At 42.5% G+C, this 14,590-nt stretch overlaps 1 protein-coding gene across 7 annotated transcripts in view; it reads right to left on the minus strand.

Moving 5' to 3' along the window:
- Positions 1-1,000: 1,000 nt before the first annotated feature.
- Positions 1,001-14,590, minus strand: part of tcf12 (transcription factor 12) — a 42,018-nt gene continuing 28,428 nt past the window's right edge. For 4 of the 7 annotated variants that reach the window (XM_029845883.1, XM_029845884.1, XM_029845886.1 and 1 more), the window contains 13 exons: positions 14,418-14,517; positions 13,569-13,708; positions 12,996-13,137; positions 12,739-12,809; positions 10,865-11,009; positions 9,234-9,307; positions 7,116-7,187; positions 6,485-6,676; positions 4,839-4,956; positions 4,596-4,758; positions 4,257-4,486; positions 3,820-3,973; positions 1,001-3,591 (listed from right to left, as the gene is read on the minus strand). In XM_029845883.1, the coding sequence (XP_029701743.1) occupies positions 3,831-3,973; positions 4,257-4,486; positions 4,596-4,758; positions 4,839-4,956; positions 6,485-6,676; positions 7,116-7,187; positions 9,234-9,307; positions 10,865-11,009; positions 12,739-12,809; positions 12,996-13,137; positions 13,569-13,708; positions 14,418-14,517 (1,590 nt within the window). In that variant the 3' untranslated portion in view covers positions 1,001-3,591; positions 3,820-3,830. The remainder of the gene's footprint in view (positions 3,592-3,819; positions 3,974-4,256; positions 4,487-4,595; positions 4,759-4,838; positions 4,957-6,484; positions 6,677-7,115; positions 7,188-9,233; positions 9,308-10,864; positions 11,010-12,738; positions 12,810-12,995; positions 13,138-13,568; positions 13,709-14,417; positions 14,518-14,590) is intronic. The other 3 variants (XM_029845885.1, XM_011610308.2, XM_011610304.2) reach the window with 3 other exon arrangements.

The raw sequence follows: 14,590 nt of genomic DNA on the forward strand, positions 1-14,590 counted from the left end.
AGAGGCAACGCAACAGGGTTACATCTGACTTCAGATTTTAAGTCTCATTGTCATTAAAGTATATTTATTCTATGAAACAGCTCATAATAATAAATCAGTTTCCTTCTTACTGTCTGTAAAAAAAACCCACAGCGCATCAAATTGTGCTGAAGGGTCAGAATCTGGGGGTCATTCTCGGCGCATCGTAAATCACAACTTATCTTCCATTGTGTGTTTATATTCTTTAGACATTTTAGCCAAATATGGACATGTTTAGACTTTAGCCCTTTCATTTTTGCCTGGTGTTTGCGATTGCTGAATCCTCTGCAATAAAACACACTTGACACTAAAAGAGTTTGGAGTTCGGGAGTCCTACATTTTCAGCAGCTTTTGGCATTGAACTAAGAATCATGTCATTTCCTCCACAGAATTCTTGGAGAGGTGTATATTTAGATTCTACCCGTGGTCTCAATCTTCATGGAGAAACTAGCTGGAGTCAGTTCCTTCCCTAAAGAGTGTATATAAAATAGAAGGACAGCATTTGATGCAGATCTGGTGCAGCAAACATCCTGGGAGCAGCAGAATAACCGATGCAGCTAGAGCAGGCAGGTTTTAAGCCAAGAACTTTGGTCCGTTGGCCCAGCAACCTGGAGGAAGTCAAAATCCAGACACGCTGTAGCAGAAACACCCCTCCATGATTAAAACAGCACTTTAGAAAGCACTCGAGGACTGAGGTCAGCACAGCAGAAGAGCAGCCAGCAGTTTCAACACAAGAGCTCTGACAGATAATTCTCCGCAGATGTGTGTGTATCTTCTGTAACTTGCAGCTTTTTCACACCGCTTTCAACATCCATCACCTTCAGTTGCCATGGATACTTCCTAGAGATAATATTACACCACATGATAAATATTTCTAATTTCATGTTAATAGTTGGTTGAGACTCTTAAGAACTACAATGACTTGTTTTTTTTTACAAATATAAACCACCCCCCCTCCAATAAAAATGTAGGACGGCACATGTTCGGTACACTGCTATCACACTTTATTAAAAAATAGAACATATTCATAGCACTTTCCATACAGACTACAATGGTCCACTGGTATTATTGTCAAAAACAGACACTCATTTGGCCTAAATCCACTGTAGAAACGTCCAAGAAACAGAACAAACACGGGCGTCTAACTCCTCTGTGTGCCTCTTCATGAAAATAAAAGCTTATGGAGGAGATTAAATATCGGTACGGAGATGAAACAGAAGTAGTGTTTTGCCGGGTGAAGGAAATAAATGCACGTACGATTTATTTTAAAAAAAGATGGCACATTTATTGCAACATAAATGTTATATACATCGTGTTTTTTCTTCTGAAAAAGACAGAAATTTCCAATTCCTGTTGCAGCAGGGTTTTGGTTCTTTTTGTGCATCGGTCAACCGCACCCTTCCATTTGAGACGAGAGCAAATTTTATCAATGGACGTTGGAAAACCGCAGACTAAGACGGAGATCGCACGTTTAGGAGTCTGGAGTCTTTAAAAGTACCACACTGCCAGCTATAATTCAGCCACATTCTTGAGATGCTATGTGTCAATTGACTGTAATAATGGACAGGTTACTGCAAATAACCATACATTTTACTATCTAATATAGTAAAATAAAGTAAGAAACTTTTTACTCAAAAGTTTTGCTTTCAAAAATCTAGAAAGAGTAATATTTAGAATTCAAGAAATATTCTTACAGTATTATTGTATAAAAGACTAACTACAGTGAAAAATAAGCCAAATGTTTTTTTTTTTTCCATTTTGAATTTCTTTTCTTTATATTATACAAGGGAAAGCATCTGGGAATAGTCTAAGTTGGCGAACAGAGGAGCTAAGAAACAGAACATGAACTGAAAAAGTGAAGGAAAGACAGCAGGAAGTAGCGTATTACACCCTCAATCAGTCTGCCAACATGAACACACGTTAATAAACACTGAAGTGAAGAACAAGGCCACATTCAGCCACACAACACACAAAACTCCCCCTTTCATACAAAAACAAACATGTTCAATCTAAAGTTCTTCATGTAAACCCTCATGTGGCATCAAGAATTATAACTCATGTCCCTTTTTTTTTTTAAACCTAATGGTCATTTTGAAGTGGCAGCCTTGCTTAAGATAATGACTAAAGATGACACACAAAGAAAAGCAAAATGGAATAAAAAGAAAGCATGTCGACCCGACACTTAACACGGGTGAAAACACAAAGCGTGCGCACTGATGAGGAGGACAAACCGAAGCCATGATCAATGCATTCATCTTACAATGAAAAAATCCTCTTAACTGCTTTTGTTCATTATAGTGCTGCGGATCTGTGACCCACATCTGCTCCTGTGCTGGGGGACGCGTCCACGGGGATCCAAAATGAACTCAAACGTGCTCCGCTGGCAGAAACGACGCTGGAAGCCTTGCTACAACACAAATAGGCAGGACTAAATTTTACTCAGGATAACTGCATTTGAAACGTAATATCTTCAGAACAAAGAGTAAATGAAGCGTCGTGTTCATCAGGCCAGGAGAAAGCTTGGTCGTCGTTAGGTTGGGTTTTTTTTTTTTCCTCTTTTCTTGTTGCCTAAACACGTTCTGGTGGTGAGAGACATCCGCCACCTCTGCGCCGTCACCATACGGAAGTTAAAGACGAGGATTTGTACTATTCGGTCTCTGCTTACATTTAACACCATAATAAAAGGAAACCGACGGTGGCAATGAAGTGCCCTCTACTGTTAGTTAAGACACTAAAAACGTGTAGGGAATGCAAAGGTTTGTAATTGCTCTCGGTATTTTCACTGCTCTGAGCTTTCAGTGAACCTAGAGTTTGCCGTGCACCTGACACCTCATCCATAGATTTAAATGCAGCGGGGCCTAATTTCCCTCTACACAGAAACAAACAGGTGGAGGCATTAATTAAATATAAATATAAATAATAAATCTTTTTTAAAACAGGGGTGGGGCATATATCTTTATTACTAACAGCTAATGACAGTTTTCGGATGGGTATAAATATTACTCTGAAATGGCCAATAAATTAAATTTGTCTCAACGTTCTCCTCTCGTCCCTCACTCCGAACCGGGCGAGTGTTCGGTTTCAACGGTGACTTTGGCAAACTGTAGATCGAGTGAAAAGCTGCAAACCTGTCTTTGAATCGATCCGCCTTATTTTCCCTTTAGATATACACTGTATAACTCCATAACATAATAAATAGAAAAGAAAAAAAAGACAAACAAAAACAACCGCTGTTACAATGCATTCGTCAATTCAGTTTAGGCACGAGGCAATTTCCACATACTGTCGGAGGAGATTGCAAAGTCTGATTGTTCAGAAGCAACACACTTCTTGCAGACAGTGATATGTACGAATTTTTCTTCGTGGGGAGAATTTTGCAGATGAAGACGTGGTCACAGAGCGCTAGAGGCTTGGCTCTTCTACGGTCTCCGGATGGGACGGCTTTAGTCTCGTGGGTCTGCTTCAAGTGGTCTGTCTCCTCCAATTGGTGTCACAAAGTGTGAGTCCTGTCTGTCACCGCTAAGAAGCGAGGTCGCTGTCTCAAATGGCAGAAATTATCGGGGTCTCTTTGATCTGGACACAGGAAAGGGGGTAAAAAATAACTACACGTGCTAGCTCAGTTGTATACACTAATATCAACATCCAGGGTTAATAAATTACCCTTTAATGTCCGTCAAACTTTATATAATCTATCTAAAATCCAGCTTGTGAAATGAGCACGGCTAAAATAACGGACAATTAATACTCCCCAATCAGTAATATACCAATCGTTAAAGACACGGACAACACTAGTGGAGATACCTGTGTGCTCCTTAGAGGTGACCCATGGGGTTAGATGTGTCAGTCAGACCAGGATGAACTCCTGTGTGGCCTTGTTGGGTCTCGCCAGAGCCAGCAGACACCTTCTCCTCCTCCCTTCTCTTCAGGCAGGCTGCTTTGGGGTTCAAATTCCGCTCTGTGGGTTCAGAAACAGGCAATTCCTCATGAGCACTGTAAGTGTGACGATGGTGGTGATGATGCTGCTGCTAGTCATGGCTTGACTTGATCGATTAAGTGTGTTTTTGGTTCTTTATATCAATAATTGTGGCTCAGATGATGTGAAACAGACCCCTGTGACTCAGACAGGCAGTACCAGACTAAAGTCGGAGTTTCCTCTGGATGAAACATCGACAGCAAACATGATTGAAAAGATTAAAAATTTCAACCAAGTTAGGATCAAGCTTCCGGTTGAATCTGACCTCTGACTTGCTGCTCCAGGTTAAGAATCACAGCCACGGCCTGATGGAGGATGAGCAGTTTCGTCTGAGGTTTCTCGCTTTTCAGGTGCATCTGGCACATACGTCCCAGCTCCTTGAAAGCCTCGTTGATGTCTCGCACTCTTAGGCGCTCGCGGGCGTTGTTGGCCATCCTCCTCTCCCGCTCCCGCTCAGCCTTCTGCTCCGGATTCAGGTCCTCGTCCTCGGTGAGACTGTGGGAGGGAGCGCAGTTTTACTCTCTTTAACAGTGAAATTCAAAGATCAACGCGAGTAATTTGCTCCCTCACATTGAGCGATAGAAAATCTACACTGTGATTATACCTTGTGCGTGTGCCTGCTCTGGGCGTCCTCATATTTTTCTCACTGTCATCATCTCCCATGTTGTCTGTGGAGAGGTTGTCCGACATGTCGTCCTTGTCTGGCTTTTCCACCTTCAGGTCCAGGCTGGACGGCACCTGCCCGGCCAGGGCAGAAGAAAGACCTGCTGTGGATCACACACATAAACTGATCCCTCTGTTGCAACTTTAAACATTATTGTTCAAACATTGGGGGGGGTCATTTTACCTCTGAATGCTTCTACTTGATGGTTGAGTTCGCTACTGGATGCAGAGGGGGTGCTGGGCAGCCCGCCGTGGCTGTTGTTCAGACTGGCGCCATCGTCCGCGTGGGTGTTACTCTGCTGCTGCACAGGAGGGAAGCACATGTGACATTCCCCAAATGAAAGATGGGATCGGAACATTGCAACACGTGGCCTGGGTCTGTGCGCATGCCCACACAGGTGTTAATAACTGTGAGTGAATGAAATGGTTTTGTTTCATCAATCCAGCCCGTCATTCAAACCAAACTAGGTGGTCCGGCGATTGGCACCACAGTAATTAGTTACTATAAAATCCAGACATGTCAACACACTATAACCACAACAACCCAGAGCGCGTCTGATGAGACAAATGCTTCTGTGTTCCTTTTTACTTATTCAACATCCATCAAATAATCCAACACAAAGTCACTCAGTCCTCCCACATCTTTCCCTCTGCGCAACCAGAGGAAAGTGGGGGGAAATATCTAATGAGGGCGGAGGGTATTCTGCCTTTTCTTGTGGAATGTGATCCCCAGTCACTGTTGGCCTCTGTTAACCCCACCACGCTGGGACACTCCCCTTCCTCAGTGCAACGCTAATCTTTGCTGTGCTCTCAACAGGTGTCCAAACAAGTCTTTGTCTGGAGGAGGAGGGAAGCCAAGGCTCTGTCAAGAAAAGAACGCTGCCATTTTCATTGCTGCGCCTGATTACCATACAGCTGAGGACCTCTCTGTGGGCGCAGGCCGCCGGCTCACACACACATTTCCAATGATTTAGATTTCCTGTGTTGTTAAAAAGAAGCGATGAAAAGGGGTGGAGGGGGTAGAGGGCGGGGTGTCAGCCGGACTAAAAGCCTGCGGCTGTGTTGTGGTGCGGAGCTGTCTGAGGGGACCTCTTTCCACACAGGAAGTGCTGTGTTAGTACAGACAGACACAGCATGTTCTATCTCACACTCGCAGTCCGGGGAAAGAAATGAAGCAGGTTATTCTGAACTATCGCTCACAGAGTGTGCCTCCTTTTTTGAGACAGCTACCCTAAAACGGGATGATGTTGAGGCTTAAGATGGTTCTGTCACTGATGGAAGAATAATAATTCTCATTAGTAGGCTGCTAAAGAGTTAAAGTGGACAGATGCCATGAACAAAAAAGAATCCTGCACATTTCTTTATCCTCACATAAATAACTTTTGGATTCCTGTTGGGCAGAGTCTTCACATCCCTTGGCTCTTTAAAATGAAATATCTTGAAAAGGACGGCGGGTCAACCAGCACGATTTATACTTACACCTGTAATCCCTACTTCTGAAAGGTTTATACCTCGACCCTAAAAGGAGAGCAACACGTCCTCCACCAGCGCACTACTTTACCCGATTACGCCTGCTTTTCTCATTTCTCCTTCGCTCTTGTGTATACAGTCTCTCTCAGGAGGAGGCTGAGTCCGGAGCCAGCCATTACACTTATGGAAAATATGTCCTGCTGCATTTAACTGTGGAAAATGTCTAGTTTTTACAAATGTCAGTGGACCAATGTCGAACAGGTGGCCAAGACTTGCAGACCAATGTGCCAAAAACTTGCTTTCTGTTCTTTTTTGTTAAATATATAGATATCTAAACAATGAATATCAAAGTTCTGATACCATGGCTGCAGTCCGATTTGGAACCAAAGCAGAGGCGGCGAAGCTTGCTCCAATGGCTGCTATTGGCCCATTTTGTGCTTGTCCCAGCAGACTGTGCATGTCACTGGGCAGACTGGTGGTGGAGCCCACTGCGTGGTTCCTCAGAACAAGGATTGCATCATCCAGCCTGTCCAGACGATCCTCCATTCGAGACTGGGAGGACCGGAGGGATTGAAGGGTTTGAGAGTGGGAGAAAAGAGAAGAGGGAAAGAGCAGCTTAGTATAAGCACATTAGGATAAAAATTTAAAACACTGATTGCATGGTTTGGACTTAAAAATAAAAGGCAACAAAGGCGGCTCAAACGCAACATCAATGGGGCCATTTCAGCTTCAGTAACAGTTCTTTATTATTCACATCACTCACTTTTTTTGTAGCAATTTAACAACTACATGGAATCTAAGACGATTACTTCTAAGCTGAAGTGGCAAAAAAAAACAACAACAATGATGTATGGCAAAAAAAATAAAAGGGGCTAAAATTTAGGTTTGACTGTGATGAATATGGACTTCAGCTAAATCTAATAAGAGAAAGAAAAAATGAAGAAGTGCACGATGGAATATGGAATGAGTAAAGGCTGCATCTGAAAAGTACCTCGCAGACATCCTTTAAGAAAGACATGGCATCCTGGAGATGCTCATGTAACTGCTGATGAACTCTGTTTTTCTGGCAAAGTCAAATAAGAATAAGACAGGATTATTAAAAAAAGGGTTCAGTAAACACACTGTGGATACTGGTTGGTTTTTTTTTTCATTTACACAGAAAAAAGGGGGCAAGATGTGGAATGAAGCCGGCAGCTGCTGATCATTCACTTTATAAAGATGACAAAAGTCACTGCTTGCACATTTAATAACTTTTTTGAAAACCTTTTTTCCTCTGGATTATTAAGGAGAGGATTTCAAAAGTTCAGACCCTCTGATACTGGCATCACTAATTCGTTTGTTTTTTTTAAATACTCTTCTAGGAGCTCCATTATTAAATAGTTATTTCTCCCTGGAGGAATATAAATATGTTGCAAAGGCCAATAAGATAAATTATGCTGCATGTTAATGTTCCTCTTTCACTTTGTGCAACAATGTACAATGTTTATTTCCAAAACTCCAGAATAGAACACACCAACTGAATGATGTCATGAAATAGTGTCATTAAAATCACGTTAACTTAATAGAAATAATGACTTCCTACAGATTTAGTTATGGAATCTAAAAGAAATAATATTTAAACCTCAACTTTCCATCTGTCCTCCATCCATCCATCCATCCATCCAACATCCATCCATCACCCATCCATCCATCCAACATCCATCCATCCATCATCCATCCATCCATCCAACATCCATCCATCCATCCATCCAACATCCATCCTACATCCGTCCATCTATCCATCCTTCCATCATCATCCATCCACACATCCTCCATCCATCCATCCATCCATCCATCACCCATCCATCCTTTCTTCCATCCATCCATCATCCATCCACACATCCTCCATCCATCCATCACCCATCCATCCTTTCTTCCATCCATACATCCATCCTACATCAATCCTTCCATCATCCATCCATCCATCCAACATCCATCCTCCATCCATCCATCCATCACCCATCCATCCATCCATCATCCATCCATCATCCATCCATCCATCACCCATCCATCCTTTCTTCCATCCATCATCCATCCACACATCCTCCATCCATCATCCATCCACACATCCATCATCCATCCATCCATCCATCATCCATCCATCATCCATCCATCCATCACCCATCCATCCATCCATCATCCATCCATCATCCATCCATCCATCCATCACCCATCCATCCTTTCTTCCATCCATTCATCCATCCATCCTCCCATCATCCATCCAACATTGGAACAACCATTAATTCAGACCTAATCAATCAATTTCGATTCACCAATTTGGCTTCTTTTGTGGAAGACGCCAGAACCACAGAGGATCTAAACTTTTGTATTTCAAATTTATGAGGTTTTTCTGATCAATCATCAATAAGTTATTGATCCACCACATGACGATACTAGTATAACTAATACTACTAATAATAGAATATTACCACCACTGCCAATATTATTAATCATAAAATAATAATAGCAATACCACTGATGACAATCATTGAAAACAAACACATAAACTATGTGTTTACTGTTTCAAACTGAGAAAATAAAGAATTGTCAGCAGTTTTTTCTATCTGGTATCTTGTTATTTGGTTTCCTTTTTTTTAACTGGCTTATCAATAAGTGAAAACATACTACGCAAAATGTTCTGCCCATACAAGTTGCCATTTATTCATGTAAACCACTAAAAGGAGCTAATGTGATAAAGTCTCCAATCAATAGTTGCTGGAGGACAACTGCATGGCTAAAATGCACCACACATGCATCAGGTCGCGGGCTGGTTGAAAGCTGATCCGTCGCTCTCGCTCATGGTAGCAAAGGAATCCTGGAGAAGTGGCTCAGGAAGCAGCTGCCACCCCCACAACAGCCCCTTAACTAAACCCATCCCTCAACTGTCTTCCCTGTCCCGGCCCGCGGAGTAGAGGACAGATGGCGAGCCCCGGGGGACGTGTATTGTTCAGTTTTGTTATTCCCCCACCCCCGCTTTTATCAGCATATTGTTTGCCAGACAAAAAAAATCTAATTCTATTTCAGAACTATGTTGGTAACTTGTCTAAGTGAAAGTGGACATAGAGCTTACCAGTGAGTGAAGGGAGTTCTCATAATTTGGAGAGGAGGGAGTCTGTCCGCCAGCACGGGGCCACTGGTTGGTACCTGGAGGTCAGTGTTGGCATGATACCGTTAGAACACAGTTACACTAGAGGACGGCACAGTTGCTGCTTCCTGTGACAACAGGTGGAAAAGCTGGTTTACACACACACTGTGAAAATCTGACTTCATGATTTTCCAATTTCTCAGGTTCCAAATAAGAAATGTAATTTATAAGCTGGATGATTCAGTCTTCAGGAGGTTCTTTCAAAATCCAGTTCCACAAATAATAGGCCATATAAATAACAATTGAAATATGACCTCTAAACTGAAAGGCATCAAACAGAACTGTTCCATTAGTCAGAATCAGCTTATTAATGCAGAATTCAACAGCATTACTACATGTTTTACTAATCCTGTGGAACCCGAGCAAACATCTGGAAACATCAGCGTGAGATTTATAGTTCTTTGACAGAAATTGTACTTTTACCTTTTACAAGGCAGCCAAACTATCCTTTGAAATTCTGTTCACAAATGTTTAAAGATGTAACAAATAATTTACCAGTTGCATCCATTTTAATGTTTCTTTACGCCCAAAAGCTCAGGGGAAAAAAAACCCAGCGTATTAAAGGTGACTTTAGAGAAGGAAGAGTCTCTGTTGTGGTTCCTCTTTCTCCCAGGTGAGCAAGACAGCAACTCTATATGAGCCTCTGCTGGCTGGCAGCAATGAAAAATTAGCCCGGGGCTCTGGTCCCCACATGCACCAGAGAGGGCTAATTGAAAAAAGCAGACTTGAGTAATGTTGCAGTATATTGGTGTAATCCAAATGATGAATGGAGTTTCAACAACAAGCCAAATCTTGTAGCCATTTTAATGGCTCCTCCTTTTTCCAAGTCCAGCGGCTTCATCAGGATGAATAATTAGCAAAACAACCTTTTTTCTACAATCCCAGACACATTAAAGTGATGTATGTTTTATATCTCACATGAATTTCATCCTCAGTAACACAACATGCTGCTAATCACTTCACTGTGGCACAAAATCAGTAACATTTAGCGAAGTCTTGGGGAACAATGCCAAAGCAAAATATGGGATGGACAGCACGTTGCATATTCTGTGGTGGAAGGACAATATAGGGGATCCCTCATTTAAGGATGTCAATGTCCCAATCATCAGCTGGGGAGCAGCCACACCACCACACCAGAGAAATATGCGTGTGTGTGAGGGGCAGCTGTCCATGGGGCAGGGTAACAGCTGAGGATGACGGGGCATACGTAGAGACAGCTGTCGCCACTCCGTTGCCACATATGACACAACTGTCCGCTAAAATAACACACTGGGCTTTCCCTCGTGTTCCATCAGTCCGCCGCCATCAATGGCTCCAACCTTCTATCGGCATCTTTTAGGCAGCCGATGTATAAACGTATATTCTATTCCTTTGAAAAGCTTCCAGTGTGGCTGATGCGATCTTTAAACAAATGTAACGTTTGGTGCTAAAATCAACCATATCGTTGTTCACATAAACAGCCCGTTTACAGGTCGCATACTGTAGTCTATACAAGGGTTATAGTCTGTTGTCATCAGAGAGAATGTACGTAAGAGATCCAAGTGCTGGTGCTGTACCTGGCCTCCCAGACTGGGCAGTGGCAGCAGTCACCACGGTACCGGTGGAAGCAGCGCCTGCTGGGGCTGTCAGGGGCGAGGGAGAGCCCACAGGTGTTGATGGGTTGGATGGGAAACTGCTGCTGGTGTGGTCTGGTGAATAGATCTGAGTAAAAGAACAAAGAGGAGGAAAAATGCAGAACTGATCATCCATTCATCTGGAGCCAAGCAAAACGGAGAAACGACCACTATGTAATCATTTCCCATTTCTCCACATCTGTCACAGATGTGTTTAATGACACAGAACAGGCATCAGTCTCACAAGTGTTGGAGATGTTCTGGATGCTCTCAGTGAGAGGTGTGGCATGGGGGAGCAAACACGCCACATATTTAAAGATGCTATTACACAACAAAATGTGTATCTGTTGGCCTATTTCTGTATCACCCCGCACTGCCCAAAGCTCCTGTTTCATGGCTCCAATTGGAACCATGGAATGTTTCATTGAGTTATGAGCAGTAAAAAGGGAGATTTGTCGGCAAACTGACTCAGGCCATCACGTCTGCGTAAACAGCCAGCCTGGAAATACCATTAAATGAACCATATTAAATTCAAGGGCTGCAGTCGGACCTGCACGACATACATGACGACCAAATATAAGAATCTAGGGTGAAAAGGCTTGGTTTTTTTTTCCACTGAGTTGAATTAATCAGTCAGGCTGAGGTCAGCGAGTTTTAGGATGACATGTCAATCACCAGAGAATGAGGAGATTACCTCTTCAAAACTTCCACAGGGATTTCATTTGTTTAAATAAATGCTGGATTAAAGCACAAACACATCCCTGTTTTTCCCTCTTTTATAAGAGGATATTGTGCCATGATGGTACACGTCTCAGGGAACTCAGGGTTTAACTGGTGGATTTTGACTAATTAGCAGAGGAAAAAAAACCATCAGATCCACAGAGATTTCTTATACAAGTGAAGATCAAATTGAGCTTTAGGGAATCCTTTTGACTTTTGTAATAACGATCGAATGCACTTAATAATCTCCTTATTTAATTTTGATCTCTGAGCTTTTGGTTTTTCAATCAACTTGGAGCATCAGGCCAGAGGCTTGACTGAAACGTGTCAGTGAAGAGAGGAAGGATCGGCCTGTGGAAATACAAATTATGCACAATTCACCATACATTTGTTAATACCGAGATAGCAGAATTTGCCCCAGCTTGGCCTTTTATCTCATCAGATACAGAACTGGGTCAAAAATGGTAAAGAAAATTCATTTTGTGGTGAGCAGTGTTATATTCTCGCAAGACCAAGAACACATTTCTAACCAGGTTGGTTTTAGTTGCTGTAATATTTTATTATGTCCCTTCTGATGAGGAGAATGGAACCGTGACTGCTGACCTGACAATATATGACTTTCCATTCTCTTTTCATTTACTGGATACTAATGTCCCTTTCAAAGTGAAACATGGCTCATTTTAAAGGAATAAATGAAGCTCCGCCTAATCATCAGTTACGCTCCTGCAGGCAGCATGGGGCCAATGATCACAGCCAATTTCAAAAGCGAGAGAACAAAAACTCTACAAAGGACAGCCCGTGGAGTTGAGTCACTGAAGATATAAACTCCCCTGTGCCCGTGCCCCCATCTACCCACCCCCACCCGTCCAACCGTGTCCATTTCACTGGAGCTTTGTCATGTTAATAGAATTGATTCTGCAAACCTTAAAGACTTAATCTCTGATTACCACCCTTAAACTCTATGCTGCACTATACATACACACATAAATAGGTATATACTGTATATATCTACTTATATTCTCTTATTATCACAGTTATGTGTATAGTTTTCCCATAAAGGTGCAGAATTGAGAGAGGGGGGGGGGGTTGTAACCTACTGAGGCTAAAGCTTTGCCCAGTGCGTCTCCAGTCTGCGAGCTTCCAGTTGGGTTCCCCCGATTTGTAGCAGCTATAAAGAAAAACAGAGTGGGAGGATTTATAAAACGAACTCAGACAAATGAAAAGGACACAGCGCGGTTATTCAAATGCTTAACTCATTTCTTTTTAGAGTATGGTTGCTAAGCAGTGATTAGAAGTGGGGATCCTGCAGTAGACATTCTGGGTGGGTGCCTGAACTATTAACAGGAGTGCATACCCATGACACCCTCAGATGTGGTGGCGGACGGGGTGTGAGCGGCGGTGACGAATGGCGAAGTGCTGGTGTTGCTTCGGTGGAAACTTGACATGGGAGGAAGACTGGCATTGATGTCTGGAGAGACCGAGTGTGCGGGGTAACTCTAGAAGATGAAAAACAAAAAGGCTCTATTTTTAGACTCAAACGTGGATGCACATGTATGAAGAAGAATGTGTTGACTCATTTGCTGAATTCTACATTCTCCTCTGACATCTCCCAGCCTGATCTGAAGTAAAAGTTATTGGGTTTGAGGGGGATGGTGTGTGATTAAGAGAGGAAAAGCATCTGCAGCCTCCCTGTGAGGCCTCACCAGCTGAACCCAGACCAGCAGAAGAGACCAGATCAAACGCAGAGAAGGTCAGCTGATAATAACCAGACAGATATTTAGGAGACAAAGACCCACTGTGCTCTCTGACTGGAGCACTGGCAAAGAACTTACTTGCTACATCTACTTCACAGGACCACACTGGAAAAATCCGACATAACAAGTATTTTCTAGAGGTTATTCATCCAAGGTGCCACAAAGTTGCTTACCAAGCGGTCATGTGAGTGCAGGTTGCTGTAGTTTCCTGACTGGGGCATGTGAGAGGAAGATGCTGCGAGCATTCCTCCATAACTGGGCTGACTGATCCCATTGGATGAGTTCCAGGGGTCAGAAGAACTGTGGGTACCATCTAAAATAAAACGTAGTTTCAATACAATGTTGCATAAATAAAAAAAACAACTTGTGTTTAGCACAGAACATGCTGGAGGCTGAACTCCAAACGTATTTAAGTCATTTAAAAATAACAATAAAAGTCTGAGTGAAACATGATGCTTGTCCTGAACATAGCTGAGATAAACCCCCCTAATAGGTCTGCTTTATTCTCTTATCCAGATCAAGATTTCTGTCATCATTTTGCTGAACAAAAAGAAAAAGACGTGAATTAAAAGACATTTTGAAAAGTGTAACAGGCCATTAACAACAAGAACCTGTTCATTAAAGTGACCCGGGTGGCTTTGATGTGGCATATTTTTCAGTCTCATTAACATCATTGTCAAGAGACCAACGATGACAGTGTCTGTCAACAGACCGGCAATAGAGCCTCTGCTCAGGGATATTTGTACAGTATACATCATATTTACAGGCAAGGCCAACTACCCTGTCTTTATAACTTCATAACTACAGCTGGCAATGCAAGGAAAATGGGCGCAGGCAGGTTATAAAGGATAAAACTACAGCACAGTTGAGGCTTTACAGGTCTCTGAGGTTCAACTATTATATATTATATAACTATTCCTCTATTAATATGCTGCCCACTCATGTCTGTGGTATCCTAAACTCCCAATCTCTTCATAAATAACATCTTTAAGTTTGAATATTGGAAAATGCATTTAACTTACCAAAGAAAGTGCTTGCAAACATACTGCTGGATGGTTTAGGAGATGAGTAGGAGGGTGAATCTCTGTTGAAGTCTTCTGAGCTTGGAGATGGAGCATATACCTGCCACAAAAAAGACACATTATAGGGAGCAGCCCTTTGATACAGCAAAGAATGCATATGTTATGTTATCTAA

The sequence above is a fragment of the Takifugu rubripes genome, chromosome 13 (genome assembly GCF_901000725.2).
Source record: "Takifugu rubripes chromosome 13, fTakRub1.2, whole genome shotgun sequence".
NCBI classification, from domain to species: Eukaryota; Metazoa; Chordata; class Actinopteri; order Tetraodontiformes; family Tetraodontidae; genus Takifugu; species Takifugu rubripes.